At 47.4% G+C, this 27,057-nt stretch overlaps 1 protein-coding gene across 1 annotated transcript in view; it reads right to left on the bottom strand.

Moving 5' to 3' along the window:
• Positions 1-2,643: 2,643 nt before the first annotated feature.
• The window catches only part of LOC144507689 (phospholipid phosphatase 3-like), a 102,826-nt gene continuing 78,412 nt past the window's right edge, over positions 2,644-27,057 (bottom strand). The window contains exons 5-6 of the mRNA XM_078234880.1: positions 14,120-14,296; positions 2,644-6,894 (exon numbers count right to left, since the gene is read on the bottom strand). Coding sequence (XP_078091006.1) covers positions 6,793-6,894; positions 14,120-14,296 — 279 coding nt within the window. The 3' untranslated portion in view covers positions 2,644-6,792. The remainder of the gene's footprint in view (positions 6,895-14,119; positions 14,297-27,057) is intronic.

Raw genomic sequence — 27,057 nt, 5'->3', positions numbered from 1 at the left:
CTCACCAGCGCCTCTACTTTCTCAGGAAGCTAAGGAAACTCGGCATGTCCACTACGGCTCTCATCAATTTTTACAGATGCACCACAGAAAGCATTCTTTCTGGGTATATCACAGCTTGGTCTGGGCTCCTGCTCTGTCCAAGACCGCAATAAACTACGAAAAGTCGTGAATGTAGCCCAGTCCATCACGCAAACCAGCCTCCCATCCATTGACTCCGTCTACACTCCCTGCTGCCTCGGGAAAGCAGCCAGCATAATCAAGGACCCCACGCACCCCGGACATTCTCTCTTCCACCTTCTTCCATCGGGAAAAAGATAAAAAAGTCTGAGGTCACGTACCAACTGACTCAAGAACAGCTTCTTCCCTGCTGCTGTCAGACTTTTGAATGGACTTACCTTGCATTAAGCTGATCTTTCTCTACACCCTAGCTCTGACTGTAACACTACATTCTTTCCTTCTCTATGAACGGTATGTTTTGTCTGTATAGCGCGCAAGAAACAATACTTTTGACTGTATGTTAATACATGTGACAATAATAAATCAAATCAAATCAACTCCATGGGTCACCTCTTTCCTGAAGGTCAAGATAACATTTGTTCTCTTCAAATTTTCAGGCACATCTTCTGATCTTATGGAAGTCCCAAAAATGACGAGCTTGACCTATTTACTTTGGCATCTTCAGAGTATTATAGGGCATATTCCATCTGGTTCAAGTACATTTACTACATACAAAGTCATAGAGTCGTGGAAGGTTTACAGCATGGAAACAGGCCCTTTGGTCCAACTTATCCATGCCGCCCTTTTATAGAGAGTCAATTGAGATAAGGATAACTTCCATTCAGAAAAATCTGGTCCTCTCATCACCAGGGATTTTGCTTGAATGTGTATTTGATGTGATCATACTTCATGTAGAAAAATATCCGCTCCTCAAATTTGGCTTTTCTTGTTTTGTTTATTCTGTGCCATTTGTGTTCTAGATTTAGCCTTTTCGATGATAACTATCTTACATATTTATATCCTGCCTCAGTCATGTCCCTTTCAGGCTGAAGAGCCCAGGTTTCTCCAGTCTCATGATTCTCTGATAAGCTTTGTGGCTCTTTTTTGTGCTGTCTCCGGGGCCTTGTAAATCTTCCTTTGTGTGGCAGTGACCAAAACTGGAGCCAGTCCTCAAGACGCAGTCTGCCCGATACATCATACAGTTTAAAAATAACATGCCCCTACGTATTGCCGATTTGTTCCTCCGAATTTCAGATAATTTGCTGCTCTACCGTGCCGGTGTGTTGAATCCCAAATCCTCCACGGTGTTTGAAAGGCTTCCAGGGATGAGAAACTTCCGGGGATGAGGGGAAAGATTGGCAAAGCTGATCTCCCTCCGGTTGTTTGATCGGAGATTTGGTAGGAGATGTTCAAATCCATGATGCGTCCAGGCAGAGTAGAAAGATTCCAAAAGTGGAAGAGTCAAGAACCCGAGGATAACAATTTGAAGCGATTTGGGGAGAAAAAGGTAGAGGCGCCATGAGGGAAAACCTTTTTCCGCAGTGAATTCCCAGGATTGGGAATGCACTGTAGGAGTGTGTGGTGGAAGATGATTCAAATCACTGTTTTCCAAAGGGAATTGGATAATTATCTGGATTGCACAGTAGTTAGCACTGCTGCCTCTTAGTGCCAGGGACCCGGGTTCAATTCCAGCCTTGGGTCACTGTCTGTGTTGAGTCTGCTCATTCTCCCTGTGTCTACGTAGGTTTCCTCCAGGTGCTCCTGTTTACTCCCACACTCCAAAGATGTGTGGGTTAGGCCGATTGGCCATGTTAAATTGTTCCTTAGTGTCCAAAGATGTGCGGTTAGGTGGATTGGCCAAGCTAAATTGGCGCTTAGTGTCCAAAGATATGCGGTTTAGATGGATTGACCAAGCTAAATTGTCCCTAAGTGCCCAAAGATGTGCAGGTTAGGTGGATTGGCCAAGCTAAATTGTCCCTTAGTGTCCAAAGATATGCGGTTTAGATGGATTGACCAAGCTAAATTGTCCCTTAGTGCCCAAAGATGTGCAGGTTAGGTGGATTGGCCAAGCTAAATTGTCCCTTAGTGTCCAAAGATATGCGGTTTAGATGGATTGACCAAGCTAAATTGTCCCTTAGTGCCCAAAGATGTGCAGATTAGGTGGTTTGGCCAAGCTAAATTGTTCCTTAGTGTCAGAGGATTAGCAGGGTAATATGTGGGGTTACGGGGATAGGGCCTGGGTGAGTTTATTGTCGGCGCAGGCTCGATGGGCCGAATGTTCCCTTTCTGCACTGGAGGGATTCTATGATTCTTATGAGGAAAAAAAGTGCAGGGTTAGGGCGAAAAGGCAGAGCGAGTAGGACTAGCCAAATAGCTCTTACAGAGCTGGCAGGACATGAGGGGATGAACAGACTCCCTCTACGCTGTAACCATTCTCAGGCTTCTGCATTTGCTTTTCGGTGTACCGTTTACAGAACATTTGCTTTGCGGGCTTGTTTACTCAAAGACAATAAACTCCCTATATTTGCCAAAAAAATACTTGATTCTCCAGAAACTGAATTCAACTCAGACAAGTAGATTAATCTGTATTCGTGTAGAACCCAGTTGAAATACAATGGTCAGTGAAAAAAAACAATGTAGCTCTCATTAAAATTGAAAAAGAAATTAACTTTTATTTACAATAAAAATTTTTATACACATATACTTTGAGGTTTCTCACACATTACACTCACAATTTATAATAATATACACCAAAGCCCTCTGGCAAGGCCGTTAAGGTGTCTACAAAAGTTGTCAGATAAAAATATTGGTTATAGCAGCATAGAGAGAAGCAATTCACAATGAGGCCATTTCCACAACATCAGTAGACATCTATAGAATTCGAGATTTGGATGGGAATTTGCCACAGTGATTTACAAATGAGACAGCCTTTTCATTTCTGGGTCCCTTGTTCAAACTCAGCTGGGACTGGTGGTCCCCTCTCTGGGTTGGAAGGGCACCAAGCACAATAATTTGACTGGAATTTGTCCTCAGTGTGTTGTCGCTGGAACTCAAACTGTCCACGAATGCACTGGAGTTAAGTACTGAATGTTACACTGGAGGCGGGATGTTCGATAAGCCACGTGAAGGAAAGTATTCCTCCCGTCGCTGTGTGAGTGCCATTGAACCCATGTTAATAAAGAAAGACACAATTCTCATGCCAGTTGTAACACTTTGATGTTTGTCAGACCTAACACGAATTGGAAAGCCGTGACCACACTTCAAAAGGGATCCAGTGGATTTAAAATATTTTGGGATACGCACCAAGAATAAGATGCCAAATGAACGCAATTTAATTTTTCTTCACTGGGGCGTAGATGTTGACAGCAGAACAGATGCATAATGATGTTATACCAAATGGCCCAAATCTATTTTAACAAACACTTAATCCCTATTCACGCAGCAGTAGAAACTGCAGCTGGGATCAACACTTGGAGTAGAAAACAGAATGTTTCAAATAAAAGAAACTGGGAATAAAATTCAAATTGTAAGTTGAAAGTTTATTTATTAGTGTCAAAAACAGGCTTACATTAACACTGCAATGAAGTAACTGTGAAAATCCCCTAGTTGCCACACTCCGGCGCCTGTTCGGGCACACTGAGGGAGAATTTAACACGGCCAATCCACCGAACCAGCACATCTTTGGGACTGTGGGAGGAAACCGGAGCACCCGGAGGAAACCCACGCAGATACAGGGAGAATGTGCAGACTCCGCACAGACAGTGACCCAAGCCGGGAATTCAACCTGGGTCCCTGGCGCTGTGAGGCAGCAGCGCTATCCACTGTGCAGCCCTGAGTCTCCTACTCAGTTGGGAAGGAGATCCTCACCTGGGTCGCTGTCTGTGTGGAGTTTGCATATTCTCCCCGTGTCTGCATGGGTTTCCTCCGGGTGCTCCGGTTTCTTCCCACAGTCCACAGATGTGCGAGTTAGGTGGATTGGCCACGTTAAATTGCCCCTTAGTGTCAGGGGGACTAGCTAGGGTAAATGCATAGGGTTATAGGGATAGGGCCTGGGTGGGATTGTGGTCAGTGCAGACTCGATGGGCCGAATGGCCTCCTTCTGCACTCTAGGACTCTATGATTGTGTAGGATTCTATTTCGCCACAGCACCCCATCCCCCTCCCTTCAATGCCAAGGTTTACCCAGGCACTCTTCCAAGTTCAGCTTTCCACAGAAGAAAATGTCACTTTGTCCTTGAGAGCTGCTGTGCAACAGGACATGTGACACGAATGGAAATTTCCTGGAGGTTTGGAATATTCCGAATCCTCCACTTAACACTAGATTAAGCTCAGTAACAGTGAACCGTATTGTGTAACGCTCTCAACATACAGGCAGCAAAATTACACCGAGTTAACAGCAACACAACACAGGTTAATGCTGCTGGCGTCCAGTGCAATTGCACCAATGTTGTTTCACATTCCAATGTGGTCTTTCTGAAATAACACACTGTGGCCAATCCCAAGTGTGGACCCAATGAATCTCTCAGGGGCAAGTGGTTTAATGGCATTCGGTTCAAGCAAATACCTCAGGGAAGGGTAACGTCTCACATGGAGTAAAGAGTATGCTCAAACATCCATAGTTAAGGGTGGAATAGAACGGACAAGTTAAACAGAGCTAGCAAGCATTCAACTCAGCATTACATACTTTTATTAAAAAGTTAAATGCTAAACTATTGGGATTAAAACATGGATCTCAACTTTATTTTTGACTTGAATAAATAACAGTGGAATCGAACCGACAATTAGCCAACTTTCTGGTCAGCCGCCAGAATAGACCCATGCCCAACAGTCATTGTTTAAAAAAATCATTCATGGGACATGAGTGTCGCTGGCTGGCCAGCATTTATTGCCCATCCCTACTTGCCCTCGAGAAGGTGGTAGTGAGCTGCCTTCTTGACAACCAAGTGGCTTATTAGGCCATTTCAGAAGGGCAGTTGAGAGTCAACCACATTGCTGTGGCTTTGGAGTCACGCGTAAGCCAGACCGCTACTCCTTCATCTCACATTAACCACCCGATTCCCATTCCTCAGTAGCCCCTCTTTTCATATTACAGAGTAGACAAGATTGGATTCTCTACTGCTCCCTTGTACGGATTGTCAATTCTTTGGGATGAGATGAGATCCTGTGGCTCAGTTCATTCAGACTGAAATCACTGGATTAAGAATTTTTAACCCCAAAATGTTACAAACAGGTCAGCTAAATGCATATAGAATGGAAATGTCTGGAGTTCAATGTGAAGTTGGGTCAGGCTCCCCTTGAGCATTTGATCTGCTTTCTGACAGAAGTGTCCCCCCCAGCAGGCCACGTCGCATCAAAAGCAGATACTTCTCACGGGTGTAAATCACCTTCTGCTTAATGCCCGATAGCTCACTGATATGGGACTTTCAACTCACTCGAGTTTCCTCCATGTCTATTCTGCACATTGCATACAACCTTCCATAGCATTGTTTAATACAAGCCTCCCACTGCGTCTTTAGTTCTCCCCTTCCTGCCATTGGAGGTGACTTGTTTGAATCTGTTCAAGCCTAGCTCATTTTGCCTGTTGGCAGCCTACTCAATGAATCTGCTCGATGGCTTATTTCAACCTGTTTTTGTTCCTTTTTCCCAGTCAGTTTACATACTCCTTTCGGGCATTTACATCGAGACTGATGCCTCCAATCTTTGTGCATGACTGGACACCAGGGGTAGAATCATCACTCTCTTCAATGTTCCTCAACCTTTCCTTCTGTCTAATGTCACGTTTCCCCCCACAATTCTTGTGGGGAATTGATTGGCGACCGAGCTTTTTACTGTGTTTTTAAAAAGCTTGGGAATAGAATTATCTTCCTTGCCACCCACTTGCTCAACTGAGTAACATTTCAGTTCTAGACTCCAAGGGCGCACATGATCCATTAGCGAAATATGTCATCCGGCTAACTCCAGCCCCTGGTTTAAGTTCCATTAGTTACGGATATAATAGAAGTGGATAATTATTCTGGAAAGAGATTAGCTTGTTTTATCTGTATATTGAATAACTGGTAAATATCTTAACTGTAGATTCTTCAGTCACAATGATACACTCACAAAAAAGGCTCAGCATTATCTGTGACCCATAATATTAATCACTCATTACAAATATAGAATACATTGTTGCTCACAGCATTAAGTATGTCTGTGTGTGTGCGTACGTGCGTGCGTATACAGCATGTATGCACGCTGTGTGTGTGTGTGTGTGTATGCGCACGGTATGTGTGTGTGCATGCATTGAGTGTGTATGTGGTGTGTGGGTGTGTGTATGTATGCATGGTGTATGTGCACACAAATGGTGTGTGTGTGTGTGTGCATGAGAATGATGTGTGTGCATGCGGTGTGTGTGTGTACATTGTACTAAGTGTCCATACGGTGCTAGTATCTATGGTGTCAGGCACGTGAGGGCTGTCATCTTAGAGAAAATAGAGAAATTGCGACTATTTAACACGTTCAAAATCCATTAGTCACTGGAGTAGAAACTGTAACTGAAAGAAATACTCAAAGCCATAGGCTACTGAACTACCACGGAAAGTTCTAGATGATGATCACCAAGCTTCCAGTGAACATGGCATCAGGGACTCGCCTGAAGAAAGAAAATGAGAATGAAGCCTTGCTTGGAGAATGTTCCGGAGATTAAAAAAGAAATGGAACGCTTTCTTTCAGCACTGCTTTCTTAATACGCTCCTGGCCCAGGATGGTATGCGCTGGCTCTCCAACATCCTTTTGATACTCTTGCCACTTGTCCTTGCTAACACGTTGTGTGATTGGTCTGTATGGAATTGTCTGCACAGTCATTTGATTCTTTTACCGTCTTTTTCTTTGATTTAAACATGTCCGAGATGTGGAACGCCTGAAAGAGAAAGAACATTGCGACGATCACTTTCACTATTCCTGGCTGGATCACCTTTCTCACATCATCGGTCTCATCCACACAAGAATTGGACTTCAATCAGTCAGGTCAATAAAATGGTGCCATGGTCTCTCCTATGGTTGGCTTACTCACTGCTAAGTACAGAAGATGCCAAGGCATACAAGACTATAGACCAAGTGCTGGAAAATGGGCCAGATCGAGTAAGGACGGCAGATTTCCTTCCCCAAATGAAATTAGTGAACCAGATGGGCTTTTCCAACAATCACCAATGGTCATCAGTAGATTCTCAATTCCAGATATATTTTTTAATTGAATTCAAATTCCTTCATCTGACGTGGCGGGATTCGAACCCAGGTCCCCAGAACATTAAATCGAATCCTACAGTGCAGAAGGAGGCCATTCGGCCCATAGGGTCTGCACCGACCACAATTTCACCCAGGCCTTATCCCCATAACTCCATGCATTTACCCTAGCTAGTCCCCTGACGCTAAGGGGCAATTTATCATGGCCAATACACCTAACCCTCACATCTTCGGACTGTGGGAGGAAACCGGAGCACCTGGAGGAAACCCACGGAGACACGGGGAGAACGTGCATACTCCCCACAGACAGTGACCCAAGCTTGGAATCGAACCCAGGTCCCTGGCACTGTGAAACAGCAGTGCTAACTACTGTGCCGCTGTGCTGCCCGATGTGCCACCCAAGTTAGCTGAGGATTAATAGTCTAGACATAATACCACTGGGCCCCCCCTAGTTTATTATTCATGTGTCTTACCTTGTCAAACTAGTTGACAATAGCAGCATTACTGCAGAGATGTATTCTACCCACAGGTCACATCTGTAATAGAGTCATAGAATCCCTACAGTACAGAAGAAGGCCATTCAGCCCACCGAACCTGCACTGACGACAACCCAACCCAGGCCCTAATCCCCATAACCCCCCGTATTTACCCTGTTAATCCCCCTGACACTAAGTGGCAATTTGGCATGGCCAATCAACCTAACCCGTACATCTCTGGAGAGCGGGAGGAAACCGGAGTACCCGGAGGAAACCCACGAAGACACGGGGAGAACGTGCAGACTCCACACAGAGGCCAGAATCGAGCCTGGGTCCCTGGCGCTGAGAGGCAGCAGTGCTAAACACTGTGTCACCATGTACACTTCCTAGCAGGGTCACTGATACCAATTAGGGAGGAAACCAGCGATGATTTCCAAACCCTAGTTCAGGGGCACTGAGGTCTATTTCTGACACACAGCTCTCAGCGGAGACTGCGGATAGGGACTGGAACTTTCCCAGTCTGTGATATTTAGCTGTTAATCTTATGAGGCTTAATTATATAATCCTGTCACAGAAAAACTCAGCCAAGTAGACACAATATCACGGATGTTATTAGTTTAATGTACAGACTGTGATAGATACTGGGAGCTGCATCCCAACCACTTAGGCCTCACATTGAGATTATTTTTAAGAAAAATTAGGATGGGAAGTTAAAGCGTAACTGAATTATCTAAAGGTTGGTTAAAGTTTCAGTTTTTAATTCTAGGCTATTTCTGCTACAGAATTACATTAAATAAAATGTTAAGCAAACATTACTGAGAGAGCCCTATGAGAGCAGACATTGAACAGTCACATTGTTGCCCCCCCCACAAGCAAAGGTCTCATCCCAATCTGCCAGTCACTAATAGCACAACAGATCTGCTGTCCTCAGGAATTGCGACACACCCTGGTGCCATTCTCTAAGCAATGTACGGCAAAATCTAAGCGTTGCAATGGAATGAAAATCGCTGACGCTATAGTTAAGAAAGCCCACCAACGCTTCTACTTTCTCAGGAGGCTGAGGAAATTCGGCATGTCCGCTACGACTCTCACCAACCTTTACAGATACACCATAGATAGCATCCTGTTTGGATGTATCACAGCTTGGGATCTCTCCTGCTCTGGCCAAGACCGCAAAAAACTACAAAGGGTCATGAACGAAGCCCAGTCCATCACTCAAACCAGCCTCCCATCCATTGACTCTGTCTACACTTCCCGCTGCCTCGGAAAAGCCGTCAGCATAATCGAGGACCCCACGCACCCGGGCATTCTCTCTTCCACCTTCTTCCATCGGGAAAAGGATACAAAAGTCTGAGGTCACGTACCAACCGACTCAAGAACAGCTTCTTCCCTGCTGCTGTCAGACTTTTGAATGGACCTACCTCGCGTTAAGTTGACCTTTCTCTACACCCTAGCTATGACTGTAACACTACATTCTGCACTCTCTCCTTTCCTTCTCTCCTATGTTCTCTATGAATGGTATGCTTTGTCTTGTATAGCGTGAAGGAAGTATCCCAATACATGTGACAATAATAAATCAAATCAAATACAAGAAAATCGGCATTTGCCAGTGGAGAATCTTAAAGTTGTAAATACTGACAATTCCTTTTGATGTAGATAGACACAGGTGGAATTCTCCCAAGCCCCCCCTCCCCCTCGCTGGTATGTTCGATGGCAGGCACAGCAGGGGGGGGGGGGGGGCTGAGAAATCAGTTTCCCGCTGGCGTGAATTTACAATGGAATCTTCTGCTAGTACCCACCATGGCAGGTTGGGTGAACCTCATTCGCTTCCTGTTAATAGGAAGGCCCAGAGCCCCACATGACCAGTTTTGGCCTCCTTATTTGAGGAAGGGTGTGGTGGTGTTGGAGGCAGTTCAGAGAAGGTTCACCAGATTGATTCCGGGGATGAAGGGGTTGACGCGTGAGGAGAGATTAAACAGTTTGGGCTTGTACTCGCTGGAGTTCAGAAGGATGAGAGAGGATCTGATTGAGGGATATAAAATACTAAAAGGGATTGATACAGTAAATGTAGACCAAATGTTTCCCCGTGTGGGGCAACCTCGAACAAGAGGTCACAGGTGTAGGTTGAGAGGCGGAAGATTTAAAACTGAGATGAGGAGGAACTACTTCTCGCAGAGGGTGGTGAATTTGTGGAACTCGCTGCCCCATAGGGTCATAGGTTCAAGATGAGGGGGGGAGGTTTAACATGGATATCAGAGGACGTATTTTACACAGAGGGTGGTAGAGGCCGGAATGCGCTGCCGGGCAAGGTGGTGGAGGCGGGGACACTGGGAACGTTTAAGACTTATCTAGATAGCCACATGAACGGAGTGGGAATGGAGGGATACAAAAGAATGATCTAGTTTGGACCAGGGAGCGGCGCGGGCTTGGAGGGCCGAAGGGCCTGTTCCTGTGCTGTATTGTTCTTTGTTCTTTGTATAGCGCGGGGGAGTCTGAATCATTGAATGGTTTCAAGAAGGAGATAGATATATTTCTGATAAAAATGGGCTAAAGAGGTATGGGGATCAGGTGGGGAGGTGGATTGGAGACGAGGGAGAGATCAGCCATGATCTGATTGAGTGGCGAAGGAGGCTCGAAGGGCTGGATTTGCCGGCTCCTGATCCTAATTCCTACGTTCCGAATGCCAGATTCTTCGCAGTGCTGGTGTGAAAACACGTTCGGAAAAACATGGCATGCAGCTGTCGGGATTTATCTGAACAATGCTTGGGGTTGCCTCTGGAGTTCCACGTTCCTGACATGGCACTTAGTCTCCGAATAGGAAGATTCCGCTCACAGTCTCTGCTCCAGAGGACCAGCCCGTTGAAAAGACCCTGAACTCGGTCCACGTGGAGCACTGCTTGACACCAACACTGGCCTGGAATCTACATTCTTTAAGGGTCTGTGACACAATTAAACATGAAAATATTGTCCGGCTCCCAACTTCTGCAAAAAGAATTCACAGCTATTGTGCCAACAGCACTGGAGAATGGATTATTCTCGCATTACCCCACCGACAATAGATACTGATATTATGCTGAAACCAATTAACACTTTTTTTTGTATTGTCCTGACATTGTGGAAGGAATTTCATGGGCGGATGGGGTGAGAATGAAGGTAGGCGGGTATGTAATTTCATGCCATCGACCAGTGTGCCAGCTTCCTGGCACCAACCCGAGTTATTTTGGGGAAGGCTAGATTGGGAACAGAATGCCTGCCTAATTTTCCACTCAGCCTGTGGCTCCCCCATCCCTCCATCACTTCCCTTTCCCCACACCCCTGCACTCCCCGGCTCCACACATTTAGTACCCTGGGAAATGGAGGAAAGACATCATGTCTACAGGTGGGATTTTCCATGTGCCCCCCACCCCAGCCCCCGCCCTCCCCACCATGTTCTGCGGCCGCAGATATTCCAGTCCCGCTGCCTTTGGCAACTTTTCCTATTGTTCGCAGCCTCTGCTGCTAGGGAACCCATGGAGTTGGGGGGGCGTGGGGGGGGGGGGAGGCGGTGGGATTTGGCTAGAACAGATGATCCTGTTGCCAGGAAAGGCTAGGAAATTTTGGCCTATTTCTCAAATACTCTGGATTGAAATCTCGTCTGTGTTTAAGTTTAAAGTTTTTAAAAAATGTATTAGCGTCACAAGTAGGCTTCCCTTAACACCGCAATGAAGTTACTGTGAAAATCCCCCAGTCGCCACACTCCGGCGCCTGTTCGGGTACACTGAGGGGAAATTTAGCACGGCCAATCCACCTAACCAGTCCGTCTTACGGACTGTGGGAGGAAATTGGAGCAGCCGGGGGAAACCCACGCAGACACGGGGAGAACATGCAGACTCCGCACAGACAGTGACCCGAGCTGGGAATGGAAGCCGGATCCCTGGCGCTGTGAGGCAGCAGTGCTAACCACTGTGCCACCATGGTGCCCTATGTGTGATCTTAACCGATGATGAAAAACTACTCTGCACATCTCCCTTAAACTTACCCCCTCTCACCTTGAACCTGTGCCCCCTTGTAATTGACACTTCCACCCTGGGGAAAAAGCCCCTGACTATCCCACCCTGTCTATGTCTCTCATAATTTTGTAGACCTCTATCAGGTCTCCCCTCAGCCTCCATCTTTCCAATGAAAACAATCCTAGTTTATTCAACCTCTAATAGCCAACACCCTCGAGACCAGGCAACATCCTGGTGAACCTTCTTTTCACTCTCTCCAAAGCTTCCACGTCCTTCTGGTAGTGTGGTGACCAGAACTGCACGCAATACCCCAAATGCGGCCTAACCAAGGTTTTATATAGCTGCAACATGATTTCCCAACTCTTGTACTCAATGCCCTGGCTGAAGAAGGCAAGCATGCCATATGCCTTCTTAACCACCTTGGCCACCTGTGCTGCCACATTTAGGGAAGTGTGTGCCTGCACGCCCAGATCCCTCTGTTTGTTAACGAAACCTCTTTACCAGGAAACTGGAAGGTAATTGGTGGATCTGGCGTGTGCTCTAAAGAGGAACCCAGCTTCCCAAGTGCGAACTAATTCCTTTCGAGCGTGTTGTGTAAGACTTGTTAAGGGAGATACTGTCGCTGCCACTTCCAATTCCATCTCCTCTACACTGGTTGCAGCAATATAGTTCCTGAATCAGTAAGGGCATGCAGCAGGGTCAAGTAAGGTTCGCCACGAAACTGGAAAGATTTGCAGAATATCTCCGTCGTGAAAGAGAGTTATTTGTAATTGGAAACTATGCGGTTCAGACTCGGCAAAGAATTGAGTCATTGTTATGCAATTGTAAAGTGACAGGCTGTTTAATTTCAATCTATAGTATCGGCACGAACTGGAACCTGCTAACATTCTTTAGATTGTAATATCAGTGTATTCATAGATAGCGCTCGCTCCAAATGTTCACCCATGTAGATTTTTAAGAGATATTTTTGCTTTATTGAAAAATATGATGCCCGGCGAATGGTGCACTCTCTTATTCAAATATTTTGTCTTTGACAGAAAGGAAAATGAGGAACAGGTCTGAGTCGAAAGCTGTGCAAGTGGAAGTGTCGAATTTCAGTGACAGAAAGTCTCCGTGTGTGCATGTATAAGTGTATGAGATTGTATCTGAGAACGTGTGCTTATCGGTGTGTGTGTGTACGCGCATCTGTGTGCGCACGTCGGTGTGTGCACGTGTGTGTGTCTGTGTAACGAGGGTTGACCTGTGCGTCAGTTTGAGATTTTTATGAGCACATGTGCTGGAATTCCACTCCAAAGATGTGCAGGTTAGGTGGATTGGCCATGCTAAATTGCCCCTTAGTGTCCAAAGATGTGCAGGTTAGGTGGATTGGCCATGCTAAATTGCCCCTTAGTGTCCAAAGCTGTGCAGGTTAGGTGGATTGGCCATGCTAAATTGCCCCTTAGTGTCCAAAGATGTGCAGGTTAGGTGGATTGGCCATGCTAAATTGCCCCTTAGTGTCCAAAGATGTGCAGGTTAGGTGGATTGGCCATGCTAAATTGCCCCTTAGTGTCCAAAGATGTGCAGGTTAGGTGGATTGGCCATGCTAAATTGCCCCTTAGTGTCCAAAGATGTGCAGGTTAGGTGGATTGGCCATGCTAAATTGCCCCTTAGTGTCAAAGATGTGCAGGTTAGGTGGATTGGCCATGCTAAATTGCCCCTTAGTGTCCAAAGATGTGCAGGTTAGGTGGATTGGCCATGCTAAATTGCCCCTTAGTGTCCAAAGATGTGCAGGTTAGGTGGATTGGCCATGCTAAATTGCCCCTTAGTGTCCAAAGATGTGCAGGTTAGGTGGATTGGCCATGCTAAATTGCCCCTTAGTGTCCAAAGATGTGCAGGTTAGGTGGATTGGCCATGCTAAATTGCCCTTAGTGTCCAAAGATGTGCAGGTTAGGTGGATTGGCCATGCTAAATTGCCCCTTAGTGTCCAAAGATGTGCAGGTTAGGTGGATTGGCCATTCTAAATTGCCCCTTAGTGTCCAAAGATGTGCAGGTTAGGTGGATTGGCCATGCTAAATTGCCCCTTAGTGTCCAAAGATGTGCAGGTTAGGTGGATTGGCCATGCTAAATTACCCCTTAGTGTCAGGGGGACTAGCAGGGTAAATATGTGGGATTACGGAGATATGGTCTGGGTGGGATTGTTGTCGGTGCAGGCTTGATGGGCCAAATGTAGGGATTCTATGATTCTATGAAAGGGCCTTAGTAATAGATGGGAGGATTCTGCCCAATGGCTGCCAGAAGTGCTTTCAATTGTAAACGCTATCATGAGTTCAACTGGCTGAATTTCCAGCACCACTCACTGAATACCAATTAGTAGGAAGAATCTGGGATAGCAGGCCATTCCTGAGCCCTGCTGCCCATTTAACTCGGTACAATCAGAAAAATAAATGAGACAACTTACAATCCAATAGGCGATTATCGCTCCTTGTAGGAACCCCACCAGGACGTCCGATGGATGATGCCTGTAGTCTGACACACGGGATAGTCCGGTGTAAAATGCCATCATGATCAGCAGTGACTGTAGGAGTGGTCTCAGCAACCGAGCCCCTTTCCAGGTAAACCGAGCTTCCAGATAAAACTGCAACAGAAAAGTCAGGTTCTTCTTTAAAGAGTTAGCCTGCGACATTACAGTTTTCCCTGTGTGGATGTCAGCAGTGTCTCTGTTCACATTGCTGACACCCGCTACACATCCCGACATCCGGATCCCCCCCTCCCCACCCCCCTGGCATTATTAATCTATCCCCAGAGACCATCTGCAAATATTAGCACACTTCCAGGCATCACCAACACATTCCTCAGATTCTCCTGTCAATATTAATGTACTCTTAGGGACCGTGTACAAATATTAACACTCTCCCCTGTAAATACTGACATCTTGACTGAGGATTTCTGCAAACACTGAAACGCTCTCAGGGGTGCCCGAATAATAAAATGCCCCGGGGTTCCCTGCGAATGGTGAAACACTCCTCGGGGCCTCGCGTACACATTATAAAGTATTTCTATCTAACATGTGGGGGCCTCCACAATTACTCACACACTCACAGGGGCGGGGGGAGGGTGGCGAGGGGGGGACCTCCTGCAATCACTGCACGCCCCTGGGGCTCTGACAAATACTGACAGTGTCAGCATCTCCATCCTACTTTATGAAAGACATGTCAGATACTTCTCCCCTCCAAGTTATAGAGAAAAAGAAATAACGTAATGCTATAAGCAAACAAATACAGAATATATACATGTATACACACACAACACACACATAATACACACACACAATACACACACCACACACACACTCTCTCACACACACACTCACACACACACTCACACACACACACACTCACACACACACACTCACACACACACACTCACACACACACACTCTCACACACACACTCACACAGACACACACTCTCACACACATACTCATATTCACACTCACACACACACATTCTCACACACACACACTCACACACACACTCTCACACACACACACTCTCACACACACTCTCACACACACATTCTCACACACACACTCTCACACACACTCTCACACACACACTCTCACACACACACACACTCTCACACACACTCTCACACACACACTCTCACACACACACACACTCTCACACACACACTCACACACACTCTCACAGACACTCTCACAGACACACTCTCACAGACACACTCTCACAGACACACATACACTCACACTCACACAGACACACACTCTCACACACATACACATACTCATATTCACACACTCACACACACATACTCATATTCACACACACACTCTCACACACACACTCTCACACACACACACATACATTCACACTCACACAGACACACACTCACACATACTCATATTCACTCTCACACACACTCTCACACACACACACTCTCACACTCACATGCACACTCACACGCACACTCACACGCACACAAGTGTGAAGACTGATGGATCTGCAGGAGATTCTCTGCTGGTTTGTCTGGGATGGTGCTACCCTGGTTTGAAAGCATGTCATTTAGAGGGAACGCCTCAGTCACCTCACACCGAGGGAACGCCTCAGTCACCTCACACCGAGGGAACGCCTCAGTCACCTCACACCGAGGGAACGCCTCAGTCACCTCACACCGAGGGAACGCCTCAGTCACCCCACACCGAGGGAACGCCTCAGTCACCTCACACCGAGGGAACGCCTCAGTCACCTCACACCGAGGGAACACCTCAGTCATCTCACACCGAGGAACGCCTCAGTCACCTCACACCGACGGAATGCCTCAGTCACCTCATACCGAGGGAACGCCTCAGTCATCTCACACCGAGGGAACGCCTCAGTCATCTCACACCGAGGGAACACCTCAGTCACCTCACACCGACGGAATGCCTCAGTCACCTCATACCGAGGGAACGCCTCAGCTACCTCACACCGAGGGAACACCTCAGTCACCTCACATCGAGGGAACGCCTCAGTCACCTCACACCGAGGGAACGCCTCAGTCACCTCACATCGAGGGAACGCCTCAGTCACCTCACACCGAGGGAACGCCTCAGTCACCTCACACCGAGGAAACACCTCAGTCACCTCACACCGAGGGAACGCCTCAGTCACCTCACACCGAGGGAATGCCTCAGTCACCTCACACCGAGGGAATGCCTCAGATTTTCCACATAAATCCCAGAGCGAGCTCAGGCACTGGGGTGCGGGAGTCGGAATTGCCATGTTGCGGATGAAATATTAAACTGAGACTCAATTCACCGATCCCAGTTTAAACTGAACTTCTCAGGATAATGGGTTTCACAGACCTCTTGGCCGAGATCCCCCCTCCACAAAGGGAAAACACACCGACAGCTTTTCACTGTGTACAAAATGGCTGCTGCAAGTCAAAGCAGCTTGAAGCAATGAGATAGACTTTCAAATTTATTTTCTCCCTACACCTTCCATCTCTACTAAAGTGTATCTTTTTACTGCCTTTCCCAGCAGTTCACTTGCTGGAACTCAATCGCCTGTCCAATATCCTGAACCGTTTATAATATATTACTATTTCCCTGGACTGCAACTCCAAACGGCAAGCCATTTATTTAAATAAGTGATCATTGGCATCCCAAACGGAATGTCCAGGCCAACATCTAAAAGCACAACATGTCCCATATATACGGATCAGAAAATATAAGGAATTCTACATAACTTGAAATGGTATACTATTTGGAATAGGTTCCAATGAAATCCTCTGCTATTTTAACAAAACCGCTAACTTTTCATATAATCATAGAATCCCTACAATGCAGAAAGAGGCCATTCGGCCCATCGAGCCTGCAATGACTACAATCCCAGGCCCTATCCCCATAACCCCACGTATTTATCCTGCTAGTCCCCCTGACACTAAAGGGCAATTTAGCATGGCCTATCCACCTAACCCGCATATCTTTGGGACACGAAGGGACAATTTAGCATGGCCAATCCACCTAACCTACACAGCTTTCGGACTGTGGGGGGGAAACCGGAGCACCCGGGGGAAATCCACGCAGACACGGGGAGAATGTGCAAACTCCACACAGTCAGCCAAGCTTGGAATTGAACCCGGGTCCCTGGCGCTGTGAGGCAATGATGCTAACCACTGTGCCGCCCTTTTGCGAGAATATTAGACAACACAAGTGCAAGCAAAGAAACAGTCCAGAATCACTGCTCCGGAACAGAAATTCCTCCTCGGTTTTTTTCCCCCCGTTGGTCTCTGATTCCCTTCTCACCCGAACTCGACCTTCTTTCATCCACACAAACATTCCGGAGCGAGCTTCAGATATCTCTGCTGTGATAAACCGTCTGTGACATGCAAGCCCCACATCAGCCTTGTGTCCTCAGATAACCAGAAATGCTTGCTTCCCACTGATCACTCACATAATTACCATTCAAAAATATTTTCACCACCAAATGCATCCCAGAGATGAAAGGTCACGCTGGAATAACTCAGGGGAATCTTAAACGTTTTTAACCCAGTAACCAGAGTTTTGGAGCAGAATTACATTCAGGCGCAACTAAGGCCTGTGGGCTAGAGAGCTAGAGAGAGCCCAATGTTGATTCCTTTGCGGGATTGGGGAGGCCTGCCATGTTAAGTGGCGTAAGAAGTCTCACAACACCAGGTTAAAGTCCAACAGTTTTATTTGGTAGCTTTCGGAGCACAGCTCCTTCGTCAGATGGAGTGGATATCTGTTCTCCAACAGTGCACAGACACAGAAATCAAGTTACAGAATACTAATTAGAATGCAAATCTCTACAACCAGCCAGGTCTTAAAGGTACAGACAATGTGGGTGGAGGGAGCATTCAACACAGGTTAAAGAGATGTGTATTGTCTCCAGACAGAACAGCTAGTGAGATTCTACAAGCCCAGGGGGCAAGCTGTGGGGGTTACTGATAATGTGACATAAATCCAACATCCCGGTTTAGGCCGTCCTCATGTGTGCGGAACTTGGCTATCAAGTGGCAACAGAGGTAGTGGGGCCTACCCTGGGATCATGGACCCCTGGGCCAGAAATCCCGCCTCTCTCAAGAGCTGTTGGCCAATCACAGGCCAGCAGCTCCTCACTGCTGTCAATGCCAGTGGGATTGGTGGTAGCCATTGTCAACGCACCCACCGGCGACCCAGGGCCTGAGATTGTTCGTCCGGCAGTAAGGATACTCCAGTACCAAGCAAATTCGGAACTAACTTCACAAAGTATATCAAAGTAAAGGTTTGATAAATAAACTTCATGACACCACCACACGGGCTACGTCCTGGGCCAACACAAGCTTTCTATAATCCCCATCTGCTTTCTATTTATACTGGGTCAGCTGACCACCGCATCATTTTGCCATTGGTTACATTGTTGGTTTTTTTAAATTAGTGTCACAAGTAGGCTTCCATTAACACGGCAATGAAGTTACTATGAAAATCCCCTAGTCGCCACACTCCGGCGTTTGTTCGATTACACTGAGGAAGAATTTAGCACGGCCAATCCACCTCACCAGCATGTTTTTTGGACTGCAGGAGGAAACCGGTGCACCCGGAGGAAACCCACGCAGACATGGAGAGAATGTGCAGATCTGAAAGACGTGCTGATTAGGGTGCATTGGCTGTGCTAAATTCTCCCTCAGTGTACCCGAACAGGCGCCGGAGTGTGGCGACTAGGGGATTTTCACAGTAACTTCATTGCAGTGTTAATGTAAGCCTACTTGTGACAATAATAAATAAACTTTCGAACCAACGGTCTGCATCCTGTACCTCATCCTGCATCCATCACACATCCACGTGCTAACCTACCAAATCCAGAGTAAATAATAAAATTCCTCTCCCTATTTCCTCAGAGTAAAACCTCTGGGTAATTATCACACAATTACGAGCAGAACCCCAGCAATGGAAACAAAAATAGGGCAAATGACACTCGGTGTGTGGAAGGAGCAGACTGCATGGAGTGTATCCCTACACGTACTGAAGTGTCAGCATTAGAGTGAGGCTCAGATCACACTTCAGCGAGTGTCAGAGTCGCGAGAGATAATAAATCATGAGCCTTCCCAGTGGTAGTTATTGTCGGTGCAGACCCAAAGGGCCAAGGGACATTTTATACACTCTATAACTCTAGGATACAGCAGGTGGAACTTTTGAATACTGAATCCATACAGTGCAGAAGGAGGCCATTCAGCCTATCCAATCTGCAATAACTCTCTGACAGTGTATCTTAAGATGTGGAGATGCCGGCATTGGACTGGGGTGAACACAGTAAGAAGTCTCACAACACCAGGTTAAAGTCCAACAGGTTTATTTGGTAGCAAATACTATTTGCTACCAAATAAACCTGTTGGACTTTAACCTGGTGTTGTGAGACTTCCTACAGTGTATCTTACCCAGGCCCCCTCCCCTATCCTCGTAACCCCACACATTTACCATGGCTAATTATCCTAATCTACACATCTCGGAACACTAAGGGGCAATTTAGCATGGCCAATCCACCTCACCTGCACATCGTTGGACACTAAGGGGCAATTTAGCATGGCCAATCCACCTAACCTGCACATCTTTTGACACTAAGGGACAATTTAGCATGGCCAATCCACCAAACCTGCACATCTTTTGACACTAAGGGACAATTTAGCATGGCCAATCCATCTAACCCGCACATCTTTGGAGAGTGGGAGGAAACCGGAGCTCCCGGAGGAAACCCACGCAGACACGGGGAGAACGGGCAGACTCCGCAGAGACAGTGACCCAAGCCAGGAATTGAACCCGGGTCCCTGGTTCTTTAGTTTAAAGTTTATTTATTAATGTCACAAGTAGGTTTACATTAACACTGCAATGAAGTTATTGTGAAAATCCTCTAGTCGCCACACTCCGGCGCCTGTTTGGGGACACTGAGGGAGAATTTAGCACGGCCAATGCACCCAAACCAGCACGTCTTTTGGACCCGGAAGAAACCCACGCAGACAGAGGGAGAATGTGCAGACTCCGCACAGACAGGGACCCAAGCTGGGAATTGAACCCAGGGGCCTGATGCTGTGAGGCCCCACTGCTAACCACTGTGCCACCGTGCTGCCCTGGTTGAGATCAGCCCTGAACCAGTGACACACACAATATAAAGATGATTTGTGGCGTTGTGCTGTTCAGAATAGCCGTGAAACTCTGAGCAGCAATTCATTTTTAGCTCCTTGAAGTATTCCAATTTGCAATTCTACTCCTTGTGACAGTGGCAGGTGCACTGTGTGGCTGGGGGTTCAGCGAGATCGGAGGGTGGGGATGTTTGTTACTCATAAGCAGACAGAGACAGGAACCTCAACGGCTCCCGAGAGAATGTCACGAGGAACATAGTGAACAGCTGCAGGATCCAACTCACATTCCAAACTGGATGAGCAAAGCCACAGAATTGTTACAGGGCAAAAGGAGGCCATTTGGCCCATCCTGTCTGCACTGGCTCTCCAAATGAACACCTTGACTCAGTGCCATTCCCCTGCACATTGCTTCCACTGAACTAATCATCTACTGTCCCCTTGAATGCTTTAATTGAACCTGCCTCCACCACACTTCCAGACAGCGTACTCCAGACTGGAAGCACTGTGTCATCATTGAATCATCGAGTCCCTACTGTGCAGAAGAGGCCATTTGGCCCGTCAAGTGCACTGACTCTGATAAAGTATTTTACCCAGGCCCTCTCCCTTGCCCTATCCCTATAACCCCACACATTTACTGTGGCTTATCCACCTTACGGGCACATCTTTGGAGAATGGGAGGAAACCGGAGCACCCGGCGGAAACCCACGCAGCCACAGAGGGAGGACGTGCAAACTCCACACAGACGGTCACCCACGGCCGGATATGAACCCGGGTCCCTGGCACTGTGAGACAGCAGCGCTAACCACTGTGCCACCCTGCTGCCCAGATGGTGAAATTTGAATTCAATAAAACAAAATCTGGAATTAAAAGTCTAATGATGACCGTGAAACCATTGTCGATTGTCGGAAAAACCCCATCTGGTTCACTCATGCCCTTTAGGGAAGGAAATCTGCCGTCCTTACCTGGTCTGGCCTACATGTGACTCCGCAGCAGTGTGGTTGATTCTCAACTGCCCTCTGAAATGGCCTAAGGAGCCACTCAGTTCAAGGGCAATTAGGGATGGGCAATAAATGCTGGTCCAGCCAGCGACAGGTCACATCCCATGAGCAAATTAAAAAAAGAAGGGCTCACAAGATCATGGAATAGAATCATAGAATCCCTACAGTGCAGAAGGAGGCCATTCGACCCATCAAGTCTGTACTGACTCTCTGACAGAGCATCCTGTCCAGGCCCTAACCTCAAAACCCCACTTTTCTCCCTAACCTGCACATCTTTGGACTTTGAAATGGGAGAAAACAGAGCAGAAATCCTTTAGTAAGTAGTTTAGCAGCATCTAGTGTGCAGGGCAAGAACCAGATCAAAGCCCGCCCGGTGACTGGAATAAAAAATTCCTAGCAGGACTACAGAGAACCAAATCCACGGGAAGCAAATCGGTTACTGGAATCGCGGCAGCGCGCAGGGAATACAGTCTTGGCAAATGTGCCCGAAATAAAAATGGTGGTGGTGGATTTCAGCCCAGGAGGCGGCCATTTTGTGCCCAGGCCCCAACGCTGCTTTGTGGTTGAACTACAAACGTTGCAGTTTTATATATTTTTTTCTCTCATCACCTCTGCCAACAACAGGGTCGTTCAGTCTCAGGTCAGGTCTCTCTCCTCCTGGTAACCCAGCACCGCAGGAAGCAGAGTTCTGGCACTGGAGAGCAATACGTGATCGACACTAAGCTTGACCGACACTTGGAAATCCTGTCATGCCAGCCCCACCCTCGCAACGGCCTCTAAAGAGATGAATTTCTAGCGCCCAGGAGCTCGAGTGTGAAGGAAGGAACGGGCCTGGGAGAGAGCGTGCGCTTTGTTTTAGAAAGGGAAATGCCGCTCTATTTAAAGGGGGAACTCTACCCTATTTTACAAAATGACAAAACGTCAACAGCTTCCTCATGAACACAATTTTCTACCAAGTATTCAGATGGGTGTGACTGTGCACCGTGGCAAAGTTCAGCTTGAAGCATTGTCATTTTTCTTCACGAGAAGGTGGGGGGGGGGTGTTGGCGACAATTTGTCGTCTTCCTGCTTGCTTAATTGCTTCAGGTTTCCCACCGACAGACTTCCCGAGTGAGACGCGCTGAGACAAAATGCACAATCTTGTCCTGTGACCACTGACTGAGCCCAGCTCCGTTTTGCATTGGACCAGAGCAAAGGCAAACGAAATCAAAGGGTAAAGAAACCAGATTGTTGCCATTGGGCGGACGGATGTCAGAGCGACTTGTGATCAATTCATATCTTAGAATCATGGGATCATAGAATCCCTACAGCGCAGAAGGAGGCCATTCGGCCCATCGAGTCTGCACCGGCCACGCTCCCACCCAAGCTATATCCCCGTAACCCCACATATTTCCCCAGCTAATCCCCCTGACACTAAGGGGCAATTTAGGACAGCTAATCCACCTAACCCGCACATCTTTGTCAACCACACTGCTGTGGCTCTGGAGGCCAGACCGGGTAAGGACGGCAGATTTCCTTCTCTAAAGGACATGAGTGAACCAGATGGGTTTTTCAGACAATTGACAATGGTTTCATGGGCATCGGTAAACCAACAACAATCCCACCCAGGCCCTATCCCGTAACCCCACATATTTACCCTGCTAATCCCCCTGACACTAAGGTCAATTTAGCATGGCCAATCCACCTAACCAGCATATTTTTGGACTGTGAGAGGAAGCCGGAGCACCTGGAGGAAACCCATGCAGACACAGGGAGAATGTGCAAACTCCACACAGACAGTGGCCCAAGCCGGGTCCCTGGTGCTGTGAGGCAGAACATGCCCAGAACATGCACACACATCCATGTTTGTGAAGGCATTGCTTTGGTTCCAATTCGTTGGAAATTTGGAAACTTTGCATTCAAACCACTGATGTTACGTTGAGTTTTGCACATCACATCTGGCACCAGATACCCACCCCGTTTCCACGCCATCCCTCACTCCCTAACACCTTTTTTCATCTTTGGAGTGGCACGGTGGCACAGTGGTTGGCACTGCTGTCTCACAGCATCAGGGACCCGGGTTTGATCCCCGGCTTGGGTGACTGTGCGGAGTCTGCACATTCTCCCCGTGTCTGCATGGGTTTCCTCCGGGTGCTCCGGTTTCCTCCCACAGTCCGAAAGATGTGCTGGTTAGGTAAATTGGCCGTGCTAAATTCTCCCTCAGTGTACCCGAACAGGAGTGTGGTGACCAGGGATTTTCACAGTAACTTCATTGCAGTGTTAATGACAGCCTACTTACGACCCTAATAAATAAACTTTAAAAAACCTATGTGAAGGCACTGCCTTGGTTCCAATTTGTTGAATACTTGGAAGCTTTTGCATTCAAACCACTGATGAGTTTTGCACATCATTTCTGGCACCCATACACCCCCTCCCCATACCTCCCCCACCCCTCTCTCCCTAACGCCTTTGTTTTGTGCTTCTCTTCCGCTTGGTTTCCTGTCAGGAAATTGCAAGTTTCCACAGGAAGGGTCGGCCAATATCAAAATTCCATTTTTCCCCAAATTCCTGGCTTTTGAATGGATTTTCTGTCCCTCTCAGGCAGATACTGGGCAGGATTTTACATCCCGAAACCGTAAAATCCTGCCCGAGGTCAAGAGAGCTTCCCATTGTCCGCCCCTCACCCGGTCCGATTCCCGTGGCGTGGCAGGACAGTAAAATTCCGCGGCCTGTAAATCTTTGGGGCGATTAAAAGTGTGGAGTCACTGTTTATGATGTAGGGAATTGTAGCTGCCAATGTGTTCACAGCAAGATCCAATAAATAGCAATGAGATAAGCGACCAGGTAATCTCTTTTGAAGGATGAAGCTCCAAGAAGTAGAATCCTAGAAAGTTTGCGGCACAGAGAGAGAGAGAGACCATTTGGCCCATTGTGTCTGCGCCAGCCTACCTGCCAACATTTGGTCCGTAACAATGTAGGTTACGGCAGTTGAGACGCATTTCCTGATACCTTGGTAATCTAAATAAGCAGAAATAGCAAGGAAGTGATGACGAATGTAAGAATTGGGCGAGAGTTGGGAGAAATAGGAAGTTACTTTGCCGGAAACTGCAAATTTCAATGAAATTAAAAGGAAGTTAGCTCAAATAAATTTGGAAGAGAAAGGTAACAATACCTAGCGTGCATTAAGATCCAATGCTTAACACAGTATCACATTTCATACTGCAAAGGAATACTAATAAATTCAGGCTTTCTGTCTCCACTGCCCTTTGAGGCAGCGAGTTTCAGATCCTTACAACCCTCTGAGTGAATTTCTTTCCCCCTCATCTCTCTCTTTCTACCAACCACTTTCAATCGATGCCCCCTAGTCACTGCTCTCTCTGCTAAAGTTAATTGGTCCTTCCGACCCACTCTATCCAGGCCCTACACAATTTTGTACATAGAATCCCTACAGTGCAGAAGGAGGCCATTCGGCTCATCGAGCCTGCGCCAGCAACATTCCCACCCAAGCTTTAAATCTCTAACCCCACGTTAATCCACCGAACCTGCACATTTTTGACAACTAAGGGGCAATTTAGCAGGGTCAATCTACCTAACCTGCACATCTTTGGACACTAAGGGACAGTTTAACATGACCAATCCAGCTAACCCACACATCTTTCGGACTATGGGAGGAAACTGGAGCACCCAAAGGAAATGCACGCAGACACGGGGAGAACGTGCAGACTCCGCACAGACAGTGACCCAAGGCCGGAATCGAACCCGGGTCCCTGGCGCTGTGAGGCAGCAGTGCTAACCACTGTGCCACCGTGCCGCTCCCATATTGGTCAGGACACCAGAAAGGCTACAATACTCTTCAAAACATTCATCTGCAAGGGCAATAAAGACCTGAATTAGTATTTCCTCTGACAGTGCAGCCTTCCCTCAGCACTGCGCCAGATTTTTTGTCTGGATTACTTGCTCAAGCCTCGAGTCCAGGATTCGAACCCACAATCTTCTAACTCAAGAGATGAGAGCTCCCACAGCTTTCACCTCTACAGCAAGTCGCCTCCCTTCGGGGCAGTAGTAAACAAAGTGAGGAGCATGTAGAAACTGCCGGAATCATACCCAAACAGGATGGCCACACTGTTTACATCGAGACCAGAGTGCTGTGGACAGCCCTGAATCACACTGGCATTAGGTCAACATGGAGAAGGCGGGGGATGAACCACAAGGCTGGCGTAATGCCAGGTTTAGTGACTGAGCAGTCTTGTGAGGACAGTTAGGCACAATTGGAAAAGCTGACACGAGGTCACGAACTTTGACCTGGATGAGATAAAATGGGTCATTAGGCTTTCGTAAGGGAGCAGAGATTTGGCAGAGGGGTCATGCACTGAAAGGGTCAAGTGACAGGGGCTGCAGCTGGAACTCTGCCCTGTCAGAATTGGACTAAATACAGGATAGCTAATGCCTGGAGTGGTATAAAGATGGTAAGAAACCCTACACAACGATGTTCTGGAAACAGCTGGTGAGTGGTAGATAGACAGAGAGAGGGAAAGAAACAGAGAGAGAGTGAGGGAGAGAGAGAGAGAGAGACAGAGACAGAGAGACAAAAGGCGAGAGAGACAGAGAAAGGGAGAGAGGGACAGAGAGAGAGGAACAGAGAGAGAGAGACAGAGAGAGAGACAGAAACAGAGAGAAACAGAATGAGACAGAGAGAGACAGAAAGAAAGAAACAGAGCAAGGGAGAGAAACAGAAAGAGACAGAGATAGAGAGCGAGAGACAGAGAGAGCGAGTGACAGAGAGAGCGAGTGACAGAGAGCGCGCGAGACAGAGAGAGCGAGTGACAGAGAGAGCGAGTGACAGAGAGAGTGAGTGACAGAGAGCGCACGAGACAGAGAGAGCGAGTGACAGAGAGAGTGAGTGACAGAGAGAGCGAGTGACAGAGAGAGCGAGTGACAGAGAGAGCGAGTGACAGAGAGCGCGAGTGACAGAGAGAGCGAGTGACAGAGAGAGCGAGTGACAGAGAGCGCGAGTGACAGAGAGAGCGAGTGACAGAGAGAGCGAGTGACAGAGAGAGTGAGTGACAGAGAGCGCGAGTGACAGAGAGAGCGAGTGACAGAGAGAGCGAGTGACAGAGAGCGAGTGACAGAGAGCGCGAGTGACAGAGAGAGCGAGTGACAGAGAGAGCGAGTGACAGAGAGAGCGAGTGACAGAGAGAGCGAGTGACAGAGAGCGCGAGTGACAGAGAGCGCGAGTGACAGAGAGCGCAAGTGACAGAGAGCAAGATGAAAAGGGAAGAAAATATCAGTAAGTGATTGGGGACATGACAGGGTCTTGTAAATCAGAGATTCTTGATCTTTATGCTTCTAAGTGCCCCCCGCAGCAATGTGAATAAAAATTCCACAGAACTTGACATTTGCTCGGTATAAAAATGTGGAAAACATATTTATTACTCTTTTCGTAAACTGGAAGTTAAATGGGGCCAAAAATCTCAGCATTTAAAAAGACAGAGGCAGCATTCCTAACCAGTCTGAAATAAATCTATTTGATTGAGAAACAGTGTGGAAAACACGCACCCTGGCACCAACAACTGAGCGGAAAGCACCGCTTGGCTTTTTGGCATTGCCCCATTGCTGCTGGGAGAGGGCATGGAGGGATTGTGGAGTGTGGCCTACATTTAACAATATCCCAGCCTTCCAACAGACAACATTAGACATTCCATTGCCTCACAAAATGGCACACATTCAGATTGTCTCTCCACAGGGACAGCGAGTCAGACCTTTCATCCCCTCCTCCCTTTTCCTC

This window comes from Mustelus asterias, chromosome 19, assembly GCF_964213995.1.
Source record: "Mustelus asterias chromosome 19, sMusAst1.hap1.1, whole genome shotgun sequence".
Lineage (NCBI taxonomy): Eukaryota > Metazoa > Chordata > Chondrichthyes > Carcharhiniformes > Triakidae > Mustelus > Mustelus asterias.
Note: the sequence above shows the minus strand (reverse complement) of the source record. Positions and strands in the feature narration are given on the sequence as shown.